Genomic DNA, 19,036 nt, shown 5'->3' on the forward strand with positions numbered 1-19,036 from the left:
GCTCTGAGCAGCCAGATACCACCATCATATAATAAAATAATGATGATTAAACTTAAGATTAGAAACAATTTTTGTACTTTTACTATCTCTCCCATATTTGATATTAGTAGCTGTTACAAGGGGTATTTGTCCCACATTGAATTTGGATGAAAATTAGAATGTGTATAAATGGGTGGATATACAGTACTACTCAACAATTTAAATTTTTGGATAATTACAGTAGTTCACTTCCTTTGCGACGTCCCAAATTAGTTGTTCCATAGAAAAGTCAAAGCAAATAAATGATATCTTTCCATCATTACTATTAAAGTTTTAAAAAAATTTCAAACTTGGTAACTATACATATTTAAATTAAAAATGACAAGTTAATAATTTTAAAAGGAACAATGTATTAATTGTATTAATTGCAAGTCCCTCTTAAAACTTCTAATTCTAAACATGGACATCTAATATGGGCAGGGATGGAGCCAGAATTTAATTTTAGGGGGCTCAAAGTGATATTTTACAAATTATGTATCTATATGTATAAAATATTTCACGCCCAAGGGTGTTTTAGAAAGAAAAAGAAATTTTAGAGGAACACAAAATAATATTTTACAAATTATACACTTATATATATAAACTTACAAAGGGTAAAATAAAAATAAAACTAAAGAAAAAATAAGAATGATACTTCTGAAAAATAAAAAGTAAAGAGAAAAAATAATAATAATGACTCAAAATAATAATAAATTATGAATGAACCAAAAATAAAAAATAAAAAAATGAAGAAAAAAAAATCACAATCCAAAAAACTTACCAAATCAACCACTTCTAAACATCAACTATAAAGAGAAAAATAAAAATAAAACAAATCAACTACTTCTAAACATCAGTTAGAAAGAGAAAAATAAAAATAAAACAAAAGTAAAAAATAATAATAATGCTTCTAAAGAGAGAAAGTAAAGAAAAAATTAACAATCCAAACTTCTCAATACAACAAATTAAGAATAACAAATTTTGAACCATCCAAAGTAAACTTACAAAGAGTAAAATAAAAATAAAAACTAAAGAAAAAAGAAGAATGATACTTCTAAAAAATAAAAAGTAAAGAAAAAAAATAACAATAATGACTCAAAATAATAATAAATTAAGAATGAATCAAAAATAATAAAATAAAAAAATGAAGAAAAAAAATTACAATCCAAAGTAAACTTACCAAATCAACCACTTCTAAACATCATCAACTAGAAAGGGAAAATAAAAATAAAACAAATCAACTAGAAAATAAAAATAAACTTCTAAACATCAATTAGAAAGAGAAAATAAAAATAAAACAAATCAATTAAAAAATAAAAATAAAACAAAAGAAAAAATAATAATAATATTTCTTAGAAAAAGAAAAAATTAAAGAAAAAAATTAACAATAATAAATATTTTTTTATATAATTTGAATTTTATTAGGTAATTTGAAAGTAGTGATTTGAATTTTATTATTAAACTCTTTAAATAAATTTTTAGGAAAAAAAGGATAAATAATAACAGTATAGCTCTACTAAATAAATATTAAAATACTGAAACTCTTTGGATTTTTAATAATAGTGTAGGTGTGTGTGTGTGTATATATATATATATAAAAGCTTAATGGGCCAGCTGGGCCAGGGGACGTGCCCCTGGGCCTAAGCTGGCTCCGTCCGTGAATATGGGGCGGAGGAAGTATTAGAAAATCCTGTAACGCTCAACTTGCGTATTTTGCCAAGCAGCCCAGCGACTAGGGTAGCCGACACGTTTTCGTGATTCGTTTGCTGCGGCTCTGTTGTGACTTCTCTCCACTCTTAATTCTTAGGAAGAGATATGGGTTATTCAAAGGATCAATTGCTCGCACGTTTGCAGGTTTTCTCTCTCACCCATACGTTTGCTTCTTCTATATCTATAAAATTTGTGTTCTGTTTACTCTTTGCAGTCTTCATATGATAATCCATTAATTTATTTTGTGATTATATCCCAACTTTTTGTTTTTGGTATTTTTAATCGGTGAATTTGATCTGGGTTTTCTTCGTTCTGTTCAAAATCCATGTTTTATGTTCACTTCAAGAGGATTACAGACGGTTTGCAGTAAATTACGGTTACTGGATAGTGCATATGAGCTCACTGTTTTGTGATTATGAGGCCTTTGTATTTTTATTTTTTACTTGTAGAGACGTTTTTGAATGTGGAACGATTATTTTACTACTACATCTAATTTGGTGATTTATTGTTCAATTCATGCCTTGGCTTGTTTTTTATTCTTACTTTAGGTACATCGATTGTATTAATTATTCAATATAACTGCGGAGCCGATTTGATATAGCAACGTTCTCTAGTAAAGTTTAGCAAAAACAATATGGAAATTTAGGGTTTGTAAAGGCGTAGGAATGGGTTTTGGTTTTGGGTTTATAATGATCAAATAACTAAATATGAAGCTCTGGAGCATGTGGGTCTGCGAACAGTAACAAATAACAATGCTGACTTGTGTTCTCTTCATATGCTATGATCAAATGATTCACCGACTACTTTGTGTGAACAGTAACAATAGTAGGAGTACAATACTAGAAACTTCTATTTTTGACTTGTAAAACCCATTAAAACCGACTATAGGCCATAATGAAAGACTCACTAACTTGACTAAGAATATATTTAGAAATCTTCAAAATCTTATAAAGAGATCATTTCTAGAGAGTTGTGAAATACCCTGGACTCATAAAGAGCGATAAAATATATAATTATATATAAAACTGATAATGTTTTAAGTTAAGAACAACTCGATGTGACTCAAAAACTTTAACTATCCAAGGTTGCAAATGGGCCCTGCCTTGAATAAAAACAATTTTTTAACATTCGCCTCCTTCGAGTTTTACTTTTTTATTATTTTGAGTCTTTTACGGATTGCATTATTACACTATATTAACAGCTACATTCGATATATTTTGATGATGACCTAGTTCTACAAAAAAGCCACTTGTCCTGAATTTTTGCAGATAAATATCTTATGTTTAAAATGCATATGCCTTTCCATGAATTGCCTTGATTACTGATAGTGTTTTCGAATTTCTGACGTTTCTAATATTTGGAAGTAGAACGTTCACTTTTGTTGGAATATATGCATATATTATATACTGTGAAAACTGATGTGTAATTTCCATTATGTTTAGCAATTTGATTTATCTCATGACAGTGGCTTAACTTAACAAAAGAGTATTTAATTAATTATATATATTTTTTGGCAACAAGTTAACTAATTTAATATTATATCTTATATGACACTCACTGACATACTATCTTGTGTTTAGAATGATTTTACGTTTTCCTTTGACATTAATTGGTGATAACTGATTTTTTTTTTATTGTGGATCTTCTATTCTGGTGGAACTGATCTTAACCTTGGGATATCTTAGGAGCTTCAAATTGATTTTGCCCAATATGATCATCCTGTTGTTTTGACAGTTGAAGCTCAGGTAAAAGGAATTGCAAAATTTGTTTTATTTATTTATTTAATTTTTGATAAATAATTTTATTTCTTTTATTATACATTGAAGCAACTCTGTTTTTTTTTTTTTTCCATTAGGCAAAGTATGTTGGGCATGTGAAGGGTGCATTGAGTAAGAATTTGTTCTTGAAGGTGCGATATTAAAATATCAGGAAAAAGCCTTCTCTTATTATAGAAGATTTATTCGATGACTTAACACTTGTAATTGTCTTTATGTGCAGGATAAAAAACATAGGTTTTATGTTGTTTCTGCTCTGGCGGATACTAAAGTAGACCTGAAAGGTGTGTGTATATATACTTTTCTTATTCTGATTGATTTATTTCATTTTAAAAAATGAACTGTTATAGATGTTATCGGGCTTGATTCTCATCCTCTCGTATGATTGGATTTTAGTTAATATATTGTTTTTAATTTTCATGGATGTTTATGGGAGTTATTTGTGGCCCTGAAAAGCTGTGCAGTTCTATCTCAGAGGCTTGGTTTGGGAAAAGGAGGTTTGAGAATGGCTCCCGAAGAAGCACTGGGAGAAATACTTCAGGTGTGCATATGTCTTTAGTTTCTTTTTGTACTCTCCATTTTCTTAGGTATAGGCTGTTCTGTTGAGAAACTAAGAATGTTATCGATGCTGTCCATGAGAGAGAGAGAGAGAGAGAGAGATTTTGCTGTCTAATTGAATTTCACCAGGAATGGAATTCAAAAGATAGAGAAATTAGAACCTAATATTTATTATTATCATCATTAGTTTAGAATTCTATAACGTCCCATGATTAAGAATAATGCGTTCAATGGCTGATGGTGTTTTTTATCTCTTTGCTACTTGATTGCGTTCATTTGTTTGTGTGATTGTCTCCAGAGATGAAATGGTACAGATGGAGTGAGATATCTGATTATGTTGGAATTATCACATATGCGACAAAGAATGGTTATTTTTAATTGATTCGAATATCTTATTCCAGAAAAAGATGTAGGAGAACAACCAGAGTAGTTGATATGTTGTGTTTCTATTTTCATTGGATTTCAATGAAATGAATTCTAGTAACACAGGATGTGAGAACGTGGCTATCTATATTTTTTATATCTATATTTTTTATATTAACCAACAACAAGATTAAGCTTGAGTGGTATATCCTTTGTCTCCCAAAGAGGAGGTTGAGGGTTTGTCCATATGGGAATCAAGTGGGTGTGCAAGTGTTTCTTACCTCCTAAAAAGATTTATTTTGAATTTTTGAGGGTGCAACTTGTGCCGGCGTATCCTGAATTCAACCTGAGATTTCTGTGGGCTCGGAGAGATTTCTTTTAGAATGTGGGTCGTCGGCTCTGTCTTGAAAAATATCAACCTGAATTTAAGTGTGAAATTAGGTGTCAAATCCAGCTTGATCCAAAACCGAATTGGGCTACCGGAGCTTAACCCGAATACTAATCCAACTTTATATATTACTACATATTACAGATACATTGCACATAACCAACTCAATCCCAAGCTAGGCAAATATTTGATATCTGGAATTATTTTTGTGTGTTGACTAATGGCTCTTTTGTTGTGTTTAAACTGTGTAAATGATCTTTCTTATTTGTGCTTGAATTTTGTGGTATGAAATGCACATCTGCAGACTTGGACTTCATTTCAGACCTATTGATACATAATATCTTTGCTTGATTGAACAAGAAGTGTTTGGCTTCCTAATTTTGCTTGATAATAATTATGTGACATCGAATTTGGCCCGAAAAATTCTTTGATTAATCTTTTTAGTGGTAGACTGTAGTTAGCTTAATTTTTTGGCTGGATGGTCATTGGTCAACAGTTCTCGTATCATCCTGAGTAGGATGCAAAAATTTTGCTCCTTTTTATTTATTTATTTATTTATTTTTGGACATTCCTATCAATATAAATTGCTCTTGAGGGCTTGCTGCATCATATTTTTATTGGTATTCAGCCACTGACGAAGGAAATTTCTGTTCAGACAATTAACTCAACTGAGCTGTTTCGAATGAAGTTCGTTGAAGGATATCATTAATAATGAATATTAACATGTATGATTACATAGGTTATAAAAAATTTGATTGTAATTTGCTACCTGACAATGCTTCTTGCTTTATTTTGAAGGTGCCACTGGGTTGTGTTACTCCATTTGCACTGGTGAATGAATCAGCTAGGTATCCTTTTACTTTGCTAGTTTGCTGTAGGCTGTCTGTGTAGATAGTTATTTTTGTTGTATTTTCTATTTTATCTGAATAAATCTTCAGTCTATATGACAGCTTGCATTTTTCTTTTGCGAAGGCATGTTTCGTTGTTGTTAGATCAGGGATTTAAAGCTCAGGAGTGCTGCTTCTTCCACCCACTGTCCAATGATATTTCAATTTGTAAGTGAAAAGTGTTTCTCAAGATAGACTCTATTTATTTATATAAAAATTAATTATTTTACTCATATACTTTCTCAACCTTTCATAGTTAGAAACTCTGGTGAACCATTTTGTGGTATATATCTTGTGTATTCTTGTAAAAGACATCAATTTCATTCAGCTGCCATTTGTGTACTGTGTATTGTCTTGTATGTTTCAACATCTCCCTTGAGGTTTTGAGCCAGTGTATTGTTCCAAATTGACCGTGGTAGCTAGACGTTTTTGTTTTATTTGGTTTTCCTGGAAATGTCAATGGGTTGAATGTGATGTTTTCCTTCACTATGCTAGTTTGGTTGTGTCAGTTTAGAAGGTGAAGTGAATTTTATTTTTCACACTAAATCAGCAATCCTTAAGTTTCAAAGTATTAAGGTATTCTGGCTAGGGAGTGCTGGGATTTGATGCTTGGTTTGTTTGGTGTTCAGTGGGTTATGCCAAGGTCCTCTAGAGGGTTGATTGAGGCTTGGAGAGGTTGCATAGTGGGGGCCCAAGTCCGGGATGTTTGGAGGGTTACGCCATTGTGTGTCTGGTGGTCTCTTTGGCTCGAAAGAAACAAGAGATCCTTTGAAGAAAAGGAGACTCCTATTTCAATGCTTAAGTTCTCTATTCTTACTACTCTTTTTTGTTGGGTTATAAGGAGAAATGATAGATATTTGGAGGAGACTGTAGATTTTTTGGACTCCTTGAAAGTTTAGAGGCCTTTTTGGCCTTGTGTAGTTCCCTTGGGATATTCTCCCTTTTTGAGCGCTTTTAATGCATTTTACTTATCAAAAAAAAAGTATTAAGGTAAGGATCATTACTTTGTGGGACTATTACCCTTGCAATTTGAACCTTGTGCCATTCCAGTCACACTAATCATGGAAAAGTATCACATTTTTTATTGAACTTCTGATGTCATGGCTATTTTTTGGTTAGAGAAGACATACGCTCTTTAGAAGACCGAAACTAAGGGTTTGGTCTGAAGTCCCAACCAATTGAGAGGTGATTGTGGTGTGATAAAAAGCATCCACGGTAGTTTTGAGTTTTTTAGTTATTTGAAATTTGATCATATTTGTTGAACGTCATTATTCACGGTTCTATATTATTGTAAAAAGAAATCTTTAGAAATCACTTGATTCAAATATTATTATAAAAAGTCACACAGCACAAAATGTGACATTGTATAACTTATAATTCTTTCTTTCTTGTTTACACATACAATGCCCGTTGATGGTTCCAGCTCTTAATGCCCACAATCTTGACAAGTTTCTAAACTCATTGGGAAAAGACCCGAACTATGTTGATCTGGAGGTAATGTGAAATTCAGTTTCTTGACTGAATTCATCCAAATACTTTTTAATAGATTATTTCAATAAAAACTGGTTGGGCTCTCTCTTGTAGGCTAACCCTTCAGTAGGGAAGGATCAGCCTCCTGATCTTGCTGCTCTTGTTCCATCTGATACAACAGTACTGCCAGATCCTCCAGAAAAAGTAGCTTCTTTGCAAGGTCCTGAAAAAAGTCACGGTCCTGTGAATAATAAGTCCACAGCTGTAACAGGTATCATGTTCCCACAATATGAATTTAAAGTCTTTACTTGTGTACTTATGTGCTGTCAATAGTGATGATCCAATTTCTGTCGTTAGAATATTATATCCTTTCAATATTTACCATGCATACCCATCACGGGTCCTTTGTTAATGGAATTTTTCTTCCTTGTTCGCATAGTATGGCTGATGAGTCTATTTGATTATACATTGTGTACAAGCTTATGTTCCAGCTGAGATATGATTCTTTCTGATTTGTACACTGGTGTATGAAAATATCATGAAAGGGCTGGAAAAATCCCTCCTGGTATTGTAACTCAAAATTTTCCTTGTGATTGAGGGCAGCTTAATGGTTGTATGCCTCCTAAAAAGAGACGTGTTAGAAATAAACATTTAAGAGATTTCAAAAGAAACCTTACTTTTAAAACCACCATCAGAAATCAAGGGTTCCTCACCTTGACACTTTAGAAGTCCTTCCTCGTTGCCATCGTCATGTGGTTAACATTGCATATTTTGTTATGAAATTTCATATTTACTTTCTTTCACAATTTTGTTTGTTCTTTATTTTTTAGCAGGGCTACTCACTTGAATTGTTTCTGAATTGTGAAGCACATTATTCCCTTTCAATTTGTATGGATTCATCATGATTTCTTACACTACGGAATTGCCTTGAAATTTGAATCAATTTTAACTTGGGATTTGAATAGCAAACCACCAATCAAATTTAACTGATGATTTGTGTAGCAAACTATGAATCAAATTTAACTTTAATCTCTCTGGCTACTTTGCTTTCTGCTCTTCTTTTCCTCTCCTTTTCCGTCAGTTTTTCTTTGTTTTCAGTTATATTCTATGGCTTTATTTTTGCATTATAATTATCTATTTTATATTTCATCGTTTGGGTTTGTTTGTTTGTTTATAGACTTGTGTTTGTGTGGTGATGAAGCTATATGTGGACTAGAGTTTCTGACTCTGGTATTCAATACCTAGAAGTTGAAGACAAACCCTTGGCTGTCTGAGCACTCTGTACCCAAAATATTTTCACTTTTGTTCTCAGTGTTGAGTCTAGTATCTTCCTGGGAATTTTTTGAACAGCCCTTTTCTTTCATCTATTAGACCATCACCTCTTATTTTTATTGATTTTCCAATTTTCAAATTTTTTCATTAAATTTTTTTGATGGATTATTTTTATATATTAGAGTTCATGTAAAGGGGCTTATGATGATAATTTTAATTATCTTAGCGGATTTCAGTGAGACTACTTATCTATGATCTGATTGTTACACACACTGAAGCCGTTGTTTTGACCATATTTTTCGTATTTTTTTTTGGTTATTATTATTTTTAATTGCATAGGTATAGAGGTTAAAGAAAAAGGGAATTTGGTAGAAACACAATTGATAATATGTTTAAGATATTAGAATATTTATCAAATTTGTTATGATGTTAATGTGGTGGGTTAAGAGGAATGTGGATGCTATGATGAGACGAGACACCATTTGGTGTTTTTAGGGCAGTGGATGGGGCATTATTATGTCTCGCCGTGAGCCTTTTTTATAAACGACTTCTCCTTCCACTGAGCACAGACACTCGGTCCTCTACCTTCTTTTAACTGTTTTTCAATTTTTGCAAAATTCACTTGTGAAATATTTGAAGTTAAATGTTTTGAGTTATAATGTCAGATAGTATTTGTAGTGAATGAAAATTCGTAATCACACAATATTGGTGTTTGTGTGTGCTATATAGTCTTATAAAAGTGGTTTTTAATGTAGTATGTTTAGTTGCGTCCATTACCAATTCTGGGGGATAAATAGTTCCTCTTGGTATAATGGCTAGGACGCTACATTTATCTCAAGTGTGGCATTCCTGATTTATGGTTTCTTCAATCCCATTTGATCCTGGAAATACCACATACATTTTTTGCTTATTTATATATAAAAGTTACTGGATTTTTTTTTCACCTTTGATTTGAATAGTGAAGTGAGAGGTTTTCACTGCTATGATGGGTATTATATTGTTCTCTTGTCTACCCTATAACCTTATTGCAATTTAGAATCTGATGTCGATCTTGATGACCATATTATCAGTCATTATTCCTTTCAACAATCTAGTATACTTTGCATTCCATGGGCCACTTGATTTTACTTTCCAAGTATTTAAGTTGATGCATATTATATGTGCAGGATGTTTAAACAAAGGGAAAAATTAATTTTTACGCGGACACAAATCTATTGATTTATAAAAGAGTTTAAGTGGACTCCAAAGGACTACCTCATTGTCAGTATTGATGGTTATATATTTAAATTTCTTAAAAATACTATAAGGAGTTTCTTAAATTTTTTCTACTTCTGATTAGTTAAATTATTTATAATACTTTTCTTTGTTGGGTTATATTAATATCAGTGGGAAATTCAGCATGGAAAGCCAAAGAAAATCAAATTTGGTCTGATTTGTTTGTTCAACCTAACAGTACTAGTTAAGATAATGACTTTTATTAGAAGGTATTTTATGATTATATGAGAGTAGCTCCAAGACATGTAATTCCTGTACTTTGGGTGGCACTGTTCATACAATTTCTCTCTTTGATGTAGGAAAAGCGAATAAACCATCTAAAGATGCAAAAAAGGAGCAATCAACCTTTGCTGATCCTGAGAAATTTGTGGAAGAATTCCTAGAGAAAACAACAGCCATTGTTCTTTCTGAGGTAAGTAGAATACTATGTTCGTCACAACTTTATACTATTTCTGCTTCAGGCCTAAGAATTCGATAATATAGATCAAAGAGGAGACTGTCAAGCAACATGGGGAACAGCTTGGTGCAATGGTATCAAATAGTATCAGGAAACATCTTTGCTTGGACTTGAAGAACCTAGCTGTGAGTATATTTTTTCTTTTTGTAATTACTTGTTAAAAAGTTTTCACCTGTTTTAATGAAATTGTATTATATGGTTATGGATCAACCAATCACCTAAACTGTTTTGCCACTAAATATGTTAAGTGAGGCCCGCCGTATCGGGACCCGCATTATTTTACTCTCAAGCCACTTGTTGCAAAGGTAGACTGCTCATGGAGATCTTAGATTGAAGCTCTGATAATATTTTAATCGGATATCATAGCTTTGTATCCATAAGAAGTTAGTATAGTTTCCTTTTTATGTTTATTCATTCCATATCTGTGGAAGAAGAGAACATTTTATGAAGAGAACATTAGGCATCATGCTCTGACCTCTGTTTCTGGGAGGAGAAGAGGAGACAGTAGGGGTTGAGTTGATTTTGGACCTGGTATAAGTCAATTGCGACATTAAGTCTTCAATCTTGCGCTCTCTAGGATCAACCTCGCAATGTTTGTTGGGTCTGTTGAGATCACGCCTACCTAACTGCTCCAATCTTTTATTCTCAGCTCTGAGCTCTCTTGCCTCTTCTCATCTTCTGCTTGAGCTCTGGCATTTTGAATTTCTTTGTTAAAGTCTGACCAAGCTCTTGGGGGCTTGACTCGATGAGCTGCTTTGATACGAGCTAAGTGCTCCTCCTCTGAGAAAACAGGGAGGACTTACAATAGTGACATGCGAGGTGCTCTGCTTATGGGCAAGTGAGGGTGGGAGGTCAGGAGACATTGTGGGGAGAGAGGGATAATGGGTATGGTAGCCTTTTCTGATGATGTTGGTCAGTAGAGGTTTCAAAGTAGGCTTGAAAGTGGGATTAGAGCTTGGTTGTGGCTTGGAAGGAGTGCAGTGGAGGATGATGGGTGGTTGGGTGGAAGAAGGGGGTTGAGAGGGATGAGTCGATGATGCCCCATTAGTGGTAATACCCTCTTTTCATAATAACTTTTTCCCAGTAAATGTGATTTTTAGAGTTTTTACCCAGTACATGTGTTTTTTATGCTAGACAGATAAACTATTACCATTATACTGTATTTCGCTTGATTGTTTCATTTTCATTCATCTCTTCCATTGGTCAATTAAATATTCATATATTGCTTACTGCTTTATGGCACTGAGTCCATATTTTTTTTCCAGACATTATTGAAGAATACAGCGTACACAGAAGGTTTTCATGCCGGTGCTCGCCACCAACCCAAGTACTAGAACAATCAAGGGGAAAATATTTACCCCTTTATAATGGAGTGATATTTCTGCCGTTGAAAAGTATTCATTTATTTATAAATATATTTGTGTACTTGGCGTGTGCCTTTATTTCCTGAATGTATGATGATCGCAATTGCCACCTTGAGTTCTCAGGATGTGTATGAAGGTTGAATCAGACTAGCGGGTGGCATAAGAATTCTGGGCAATGTGTTGATCATCTTTTTGATCATCAAGATGTTTGTGTCTGACCCAAAACATAGTATTAAACTTCATTGAACTGCTGTCAATGAAGATACTTTCCAATGATATTTAACTCCTAGTGCCTAAAGCTGCTGGCCTAATTTAACTGCAATAGTCGAGTGTTTTTCCCCTGCGACCTGCCACTTGTAGAAATTGTGGTTTCCTTTCATTTTTCTCCTTTAATGTTTGAAAGTTTACCTATGCTTTCAAAACGTTTGCTTTTTGAAAACATTGTTGATGTGATGTAGGATCCTCTCCATTCTCTCTTTAGATTCCCCCAAATTTATTTTTTGTTTTTATTTATTTATTTATTTTTTGAAATAAAAATAAAAAAAGAGAGAGGGATAGAGAGGGAGGGGGAGGATCTGCTTAATGGATAAAAATGGGTGCTTTTATTCAGATTGTTGTAGAAAAAGCGAACTTCAAAGACCAAAGGTCCTCTGGCCAAATGGTATGATGGGGGAGGGCCAAATGGTATGATGGGGGAGGTTGAGAGTTCGAGTCTTTCTAGGGACATGTGGATAAAAAGGTTCGGCTACCCAATATCACCACCAACACCATCTCTGCTCGCACCACCACCTACCTACCTTTGCTGCAAAACTTTATTGTGTCTTGCAGCAATTTTATTGAATCAGCAGAAAGCAAGAGATGAAGAAGGGTAACTGATTGCATTAGCTCAGCAGAAAGCAAAAGTTGAAGAATAGTAACTGTTTGTATGAAAAACATAAGCAACTAATTCATAGAATTGTTTTATAGTAGTAACAGATAGTCATAACCAACACAACACACAATGTAATCAGGTGGCAACATATCAGCATCGATTCGACGGTGCCCTTTTAAGTTCATGTACAACATCATATCAATTATTAGCATGGTGCAACTGCTTCAAGCAAGAACAGCCCCATCATGGACTAAAGAATACAGCAAGAACGCCATCCTGAGTTAGCTGCTGAAATAGGCATGCGTAACACAAAGAATTCAGCCGAAAGACTAGATACTATAATGAATTAAAACCTGTTAAAAAGGCTCCCACCAAGACTCGGAAACTGCAGCTTAAAAGCAATCAAAGTATACATTTACAATGAAATCTGAAATCCTCTTACTTATCAAAAAAAAAACCTGAAATCCTCTTACACAGTCAAGAAGTTCTAAAGCATGGTCTTCAAATGATCAATTCATATATTTATATATATATATATTTCAATGGGATTTTTGTCATGTGTAAAGATCAAGTTATTTCTTTAGGCTTTTTTAAGAAAATTTTATTGTCCAAAAGACTGATTTAACAGTTTGCAGATCATTTTTTTAAAAAACCCTCAAGGTGTATATTTACTTGTTTCCAATTAACTCCACACTATTATCTGGTTGTCATTAGCAGATGGAATAAGAGAGGCACTCTTTACATGCTAATCCAGTCTGGTTATAAGAATAATATAAGCATGATATGTTTAAAACACGAAACAATATGAGAAGAAACGAAAAGTCTCAGTGGCATCTTCCTCAATCTTCTTCCAAGCAGTTACCTCTTCTGCTCTACCTTCTTCTTCGGCAACAGAGTCCCCAGCAAGAGAGCCAACAGGAGTTAGCTGCTGGAACCAAGTATGTAAAGCACAGAGGTTCAGTACAAAGAGTGCAGATGCTATAATAAACTAAATCCAGTTACTGGATCCAGTCAACCATCAAAACTGCAGTGTGGAAGCACATATTAAGAATGAGATCTGAGATCCTCTTGAACAGGAAAGAAGATCATCAGCATGGTTTTCTATGATAAATTCATAAGGAGGATGCAACAGGCCTGCGCAACCCAAAAATTTCAGCCTGGCAGACCCGGGCATATGCCCGGGTTAAACCCCTTAGCAACTGAATTAAGGTCAACCACTGAGCTAAAGCTTAAAATGGTGAAAATTTTCAACAAGTTGTTAAGGATGCCCGTAGTTTTTTTTTTTTCCTCAGAGTATTATGGATTAACTACTTGAGAAAGTTATTCACTTGATCTGAGTTCAGCAACTTGTGAATTTCAGGTTAGCTATTGCATATACAACTGTGCTTATGTGCTTCTATTAACACTAGTCTTCTTGAAAATTAAGTCCCTCGTAAAATCATTGGCTTTTAATTGAAGGACTCATTCCGCACAAAGCATAAGCAAATACTCAACTCAATATGGCCTTTCCCTACTATTTAGGGTTGGCTATGTAAATCCTGTGTTGTCATTCGGCTCTAACTCCATTACCTTAATCAACTACAGACTATCATATTTTCCTTGCTACCTCAAACTATGTTAGTTTGGTCTTCCCCTTGCCCCAGCATTACCGTCAATGTAGACTACTTCACTCTTATTCAACTTCAGAGGTACAAATCCTATTGAGTTTGGTTTTGAATACCTTTTATAAGTTAGGCCCTAATTTTTTAATCTTATTCATACAGCTACCAGAAAGACATTATGTAGCAACTACGAAGTATTGCATTTTGAAGATAAATACTTCAGAAATATATATATATATATATATATATATATATATATATATATATGAAATTGTAACTTGCATAGCCATTATGGTAAAGGTGGAACAAGAATTCAATACTCACCACGGCGAGAAGTAGCAGCATCATCCTGTTGGAGTCGAATTGGTCGATACCTTGAACGGAAGGGCCATAAAGAGGTCAATTGGCTCCACCTCAAGCGCCACCTGTTCCTACTCCCTCCACCACGAGAATCCTCAGATTCACCATCTCGATTGCCATTGATAAAAAGTGGAGCTTGCAGTGGCAGCTGATTCCCACAATACGGACATAAATGTCCCATCCTCAAAAATGGCTGTCTCATCCTCGAAAGTGGCGGAGGAAAAAATGGCGGAGGGGGAGAATTTTCAGATTCTTCGTCTCGAATGCCACTGTCAAATGGAACCGCCACCTCACTCCTGCAAACCGGACAAGAATTGGTAATCCTCAACCAAGGAACAATACAATAAGAGTGATATATATGGTTGCAGGGCAACTCCCTCGCCTCCCCGCCAACCACAAATCGCTCCCTACAAACTGGGCAACGCAAGTCATCGACCAAATGGTCTGGCGTAATCTCAACAGTTGGCAAAGCATCTATCACCGAATCAGGGACTGGTGGAGCACCTGGCATGCCATCCTGAATCAATTCATCCAAACGTCTCAAATCTTGAGCTAGCATTTCCATTGGGTCATTTCGATCGCCGTCCACCCCTCTCGTCATCAAATTTTCCGGTGAGAAATTCTGTCGAACAGGTAGAGGACCAACAGGTCTGAGCATAATTGATCCCAAACCATCCCTATCGTCAAAGCCACGAATTCGCCGCCGCAGCCTGTGCCGGTCCCAAATTCCAGTTCCTCTATCCCCATATTCTACTCCATCGAAGCCACGATTTCGCCACAAAGGGGGAGTAGCTAGAAAATCAATATCTGGGTCCCGGAAATCTCTCTCACCAAAACCATAAAATGGTTGATTTCTTCCATAAAAGCCATGACCAGGCCGTCTGGTAGCAGGATTAAACGCAAGAGACAGTGCTTCCAGTAATCGGTCTTCTGGGGAGGGATTGAATTCGTTGAAATCAACAACAATCCAAGGCCTAGCTATGTCAATCTGGTACAGGTTCTGGTTGAAGCAGCGAGGGCAGAAGATCTCCGATGGGTTTTCAGCGGCAATTCTGACCGTACGATGGCACGGAAAGCACCAGTAGAGATGGTAGACTCTGTTCCGATTGGTCCTCTCAATAGGAGGGCTAAAAAACATAATTGCAGCTTGTGCGCTTCAAAGCTCAATTGGGTTTCAATAGTTCTTTTCTGGGTATGTGTTTGTTGTGTGTGTATATATAAATATATGTACGTATCTAGATGTAGACATACAAGTTTGGGAGGATAGAACAAGGAATAGCTTTTGGGAGTTGCAGAAAGCAATTCTCTTTCTCTCTCTAGAGTTCACTTCTTCGCCTTGCCCTCCATCTCCAGTCATCTCTGCTTGTTTCTTCCTTGCAAAGAAATGGATGAGTGATGTATGGTACAATGGCTTTTACAGTTTACTGAAAATTTAAAATGGGAGGGTTTATAAAAGCCACTTTTTTATTTTTATTTATATTTATTTATTATTATGTGACAAGAATGCCCTTAGCTTGTGTTCGTATATATAAAGGAAGAGTGCTTTGCTGGGTTATGCCCATTGCTCCCAATATGTTTGACAAGGTCCTGCTTTTTGCTTTTAACTATTGGACAAGGATCACTTTCAGTCTCACAGTATTTCATTTTGGATTAATGAACAGTGTTAATTATGTTCGGTAAAAAAATATATTTTTGAAATACAAAATTTTGGTGTGTGTGTATATATATACACACTGTTGAAGAATATCTTTTTTGTTTCCTCCCTTATTTCTTCTTCCCCTTCCCTCCCTCATTTAAAGCGTCATTTGAAATAGAAATAAAATCCCGTCTTAGCCTTCTTCTGGCCAAGTTCTGTCCACTCATTCCCAAATGGAGAAAATGGGGCACGGTGTGATTTTTGGCCTTAACTATCACGGTATGAGATATATATATATATATATATATATATATATATATTGAACACAAATATTCAATAAATTACAAAAGTATACAATTATAAATGATAAAGTTGAAAGTTTGAGGGATTTGGAATTAATACAAAAAAAAAAAAAAAAAAAAAAAGAGGCAAGCATTTATCAAAAAGTATTAATTAATGGTATTACTGAAAATTGCCCCCATTTGTATTTTCTCTTTATGTTCCTCATTTGAAATATAGTTTTCCAGATGCCTTATTATTTGAGGATTGTTTTTGCTGATGTTTGAAGAGTTGTGAAAAAAAGGCCATTTTGTGGTGTAGTCGTTTATAAGTGAATAAATGGACAATCTTAATTCTCGTCTAGTCGTCTCACAGGAGTTTAAAGTTATAAAATTCAAATCTCGTCTTTGCAATCTTTTGATAGTTTAGAAGTTAATTGTTTTATTATTTGATAGTATTTGCAGATTTTCAATAGCTGAAGAGGGTTTTATGCAATTTATGATAAAAGTTTGTATAATCTGCAAGCTAACTGACTGTGTAGGGATTACATAGAGTAGTAGAGAGGATGGCACATGAGTTTACAGTTTTAGAAAACAGATAATTTTCGTGCCTCATCAAGAAAATGCAATCTGAACTGCATTTCGGCCTGGGGAAGATGCAATCCCAATTTTTACCATCACTGTATTTCACTGTCATTAGTATAGGGCAACGGGGAGGGTTTGGGACGGAGTTGGCTAAACCCGACTCTGTCTCATTGGGAAATCATCCATACCAAATATGCCCCTACTCCAGGTTACTGCCTTCGCGGAGCGGATGGAGTACCGACTCCGTCCCGCTTTTTCCGTTTAATGGAGCGGATGGAGTACCGACTCCGTCCTGCTTTCTTGGTAGATAAATGGAGGTTAATGGCATATTAATAAATCAGAACTAAAATTTGTAATAGAAAATAAAAATCAATACTATGAGATGCAAAAATATAAAACAATAAACACCTCTAATATGAAAATAAAGAAAATTAAAATTATATATATCTAATCGGGTTCGGGGCAGTGCGGAAGAAATTCCCACCCTATGTATGCCCACGCAATAAAATTCAGTATCCAATGGAATTTGTCCCACCCACTCGAAAAACAATTAACAAGAAGTTGATATAGGGTACATTTTCAAACTAAATAGATTAGATACTCTAGTGCTCTATACAATATCGAAGAGGACTCAAAGTGCAAGAATATTTTGATAATAGGATCAAAATGTCTATAAAAACAATGTCTAGCAAGATCACGTTATGCAATGTGAATGTAAAGAAATCAGGCAGTGGGAGAAAAGAAAAAGAAAAAAAAGGAAGAAAAAAGCACAATCACTTGCTCGACTTTCCGGGAAAAAAACTAAAAAGAACAATTACTAGCCTCCACTTTTTTCTCTATTTTTCTTCACCTCATCTTCTGCTTGTTGATCTCATCATCACTTCCACCCTCACCGCGAAGCGGAATAAGGCTTCCAAAACAAATATGAACTTTCCTGTGGCATCCAAACCAAATATCACCTGCTTCCCTTGCAAGAGTCTCAATTTTTCTGATTACTTTCATTTCTGAATCATACTGAAGAAGCCTTGCACCATTCTCTTCCAGTAGTACATTCTCACCGCTCTTTGAATAAGCCAAAGGCCTCATAAATTCGAAATATGGTCGTGTACCAGAAATTAATCTTGTCCAAGATTCCTTAACTCCATACTCCATCATCACCCATATTTCAACACCAGATTTCATAAAACAGTCACTATAATAATCGTAGCAAATTAAACGAAGGCATCCTCCTTGAACCTGGCACCAACCAATATTCGTCAACTTCAAGATCAAAAGCAGCGATCGAGGTGGCCCTATCTGACTCCTGTATGTTACACACAGTCCAGTGTAAAGCCCCACGAGCCAGCACAGCATTCTCTCCCCTAACATACAGGGAATAAGGGAAATCTTGAATTCTTCGCCACAAATTTGATTTCAAACTATGAACCTTAACTTCGGAACCAACTAGACCAAAACGTTAGACAAAATAATTTAGAAACCTCACCACCTTGTAGTCATCGCTGACAGAATCAGACCCAATCCCGTAAAAGATAAAAAGTCTAATGCAGCCATGGCCTAATGGGGACTCAATCGGTGTGACTGGTAACTTGTGGTGTTTTGGGGTCGAATGATTCCATAGGGCAATGTCTTTCTTTGAGTTACACAAACAGAGCAAGCCATCACAAGAACCAACAACTACAGTACCTTTGTCATCCTTCAACGGGTGGTCAAGCTCAACGACATCATCATCCGGAGAGTCAAAGTTCACATGGAGTAGAACCTGCGACATCCAAAAATGATGCTGCGATTGGTGTTGGTTTCGAAGGATTGATTTAAATGCAATTTGATGAAATATGTGCTGTCGATCAAAGCACACCATGATTTCGATATGCATCTGAACCGCATAAGTGTTTTCACCGGTAATCTTGATAGTATGTCCTCGATAACCTCCACAGGAAGTTCTGGCATTTTTGGCTTCTCTGCAATTCGAATCATATACAATTTCCTCATAATACACCCCCAAAAAACAATATTAGGATGCAATGATCAAGTCGTAATTGAAAGAAATCATCAAGTCCAAAGAGATTGCATTACCTCCGGCCATGAAATCAGATTGATTAATGCCTGTAAAACAAAGTAAGAAATCCTAATAACGTTCACGCCTATACAAGTCTTGATGCGTGTACTTC

General features: G+C 35.0%; 2 protein-coding genes, 4 non-coding genes and 1 pseudogene across 9 annotated transcripts; 5 read left to right on the forward strand and 2 right to left on the reverse strand.

Moving 5' to 3' along the window:
• Positions 1–1,698: 1,698 nt before the first annotated feature.
• On the forward strand, positions 1,699–11,835 carry LOC132274552 (uncharacterized). The gene is made up of 12 exons (XM_059775860.1): positions 1,699–1,872; positions 3,414–3,473; positions 3,584–3,637; positions 3,727–3,787; positions 3,968–4,044; positions 5,611–5,660; positions 5,785–5,867; positions 7,123–7,193; positions 7,284–7,440; positions 10,016–10,128; positions 10,200–10,298; positions 11,439–11,835. Exons 1-12 carry the CDS (start codon positions 1,834–1,836, stop codon positions 11,505–11,507), a joined length of 933 nt encoding a protein of 310 aa, XP_059631843.1. The 5' UTR covers positions 1,699–1,833; the 3' UTR covers positions 11,508–11,835.
• Positions 8,353–8,449, forward strand: LOC132275809 (small nucleolar RNA Z157/R69/R10). Its single transcript, XR_009470755.1, has one exon. It is a non-coding gene; the product is annotated as a small nucleolar RNA Z157/R69/R10 (small nucleolar RNA).
• LOC132275810 (small nucleolar RNA R11/Z151) lies at positions 8,637–8,722 on the forward strand. The gene has a single exon (XR_009470756.1). It is a non-coding gene; the product is annotated as a small nucleolar RNA R11/Z151 (small nucleolar RNA).
• Positions 8,898–9,009, forward strand: LOC132275812 (small nucleolar RNA Z152/R70/R12). The gene has a single exon (XR_009470758.1). It is a non-coding gene; the product is annotated as a small nucleolar RNA Z152/R70/R12 (small nucleolar RNA).
• On the forward strand, positions 9,217–9,343 carry LOC132275816 (small nucleolar RNA snoR80). The gene has a single exon (XR_009470762.1). It is a non-coding gene; the product is annotated as a small nucleolar RNA snoR80 (small nucleolar RNA).
• A 620-nt stretch (positions 11,836–12,455) lies between the features above and the next one.
• LOC132274553 (E3 ubiquitin-protein ligase RING1-like) lies at positions 12,456–15,801 on the reverse strand. 4 transcript variants are annotated; one of them, XM_059775863.1, is made up of 3 exons: positions 14,334–15,801; positions 13,271–13,333; positions 12,456–12,696 (listed from the first exon to the last, which is right to left on the reverse strand). In XM_059775863.1, the coding sequence occupies exons 1-2, from the start codon at positions 15,505–15,507 to the stop codon at positions 13,281–13,283; spliced, it is 1,227 nt and encodes a 408-aa protein (XP_059631846.1). In that variant the 5' UTR covers positions 15,508–15,801; the 3' UTR covers positions 12,456–12,696; positions 13,271–13,280. The 4 variants fall into 4 exon arrangements, with proteins under 4 accessions (XP_059631846.1, XP_059631845.1, XP_059631848.1 ...); XM_059775862.1 differs by having other exon boundaries at positions 13,271–13,336; XM_059775865.1 differs by lacking the exon at positions 13,271–13,333 and having other exon boundaries at positions 12,456–12,693.
• A 1,913-nt stretch (positions 15,802–17,714) lies between these two features.
• On the reverse strand, positions 17,715–18,815 carry LOC132272939 (F-box protein CPR1-like; annotated as a pseudogene).
• Between the last annotated feature and the right edge of the window lie 221 nt (positions 18,816–19,036).

The sequence above is a fragment of the Cornus florida genome, unplaced genomic scaffold (assembly GCF_030987335.1).
Source record: "Cornus florida cultivar Cherokee Brave unplaced genomic scaffold, ASM3098733v1 CherokeeBrave_3.0.0_Hap2_Chr09, whole genome shotgun sequence".
Classification (NCBI taxonomy): Eukaryota; Viridiplantae; Streptophyta; class Magnoliopsida; order Cornales; family Cornaceae; genus Cornus; species Cornus florida.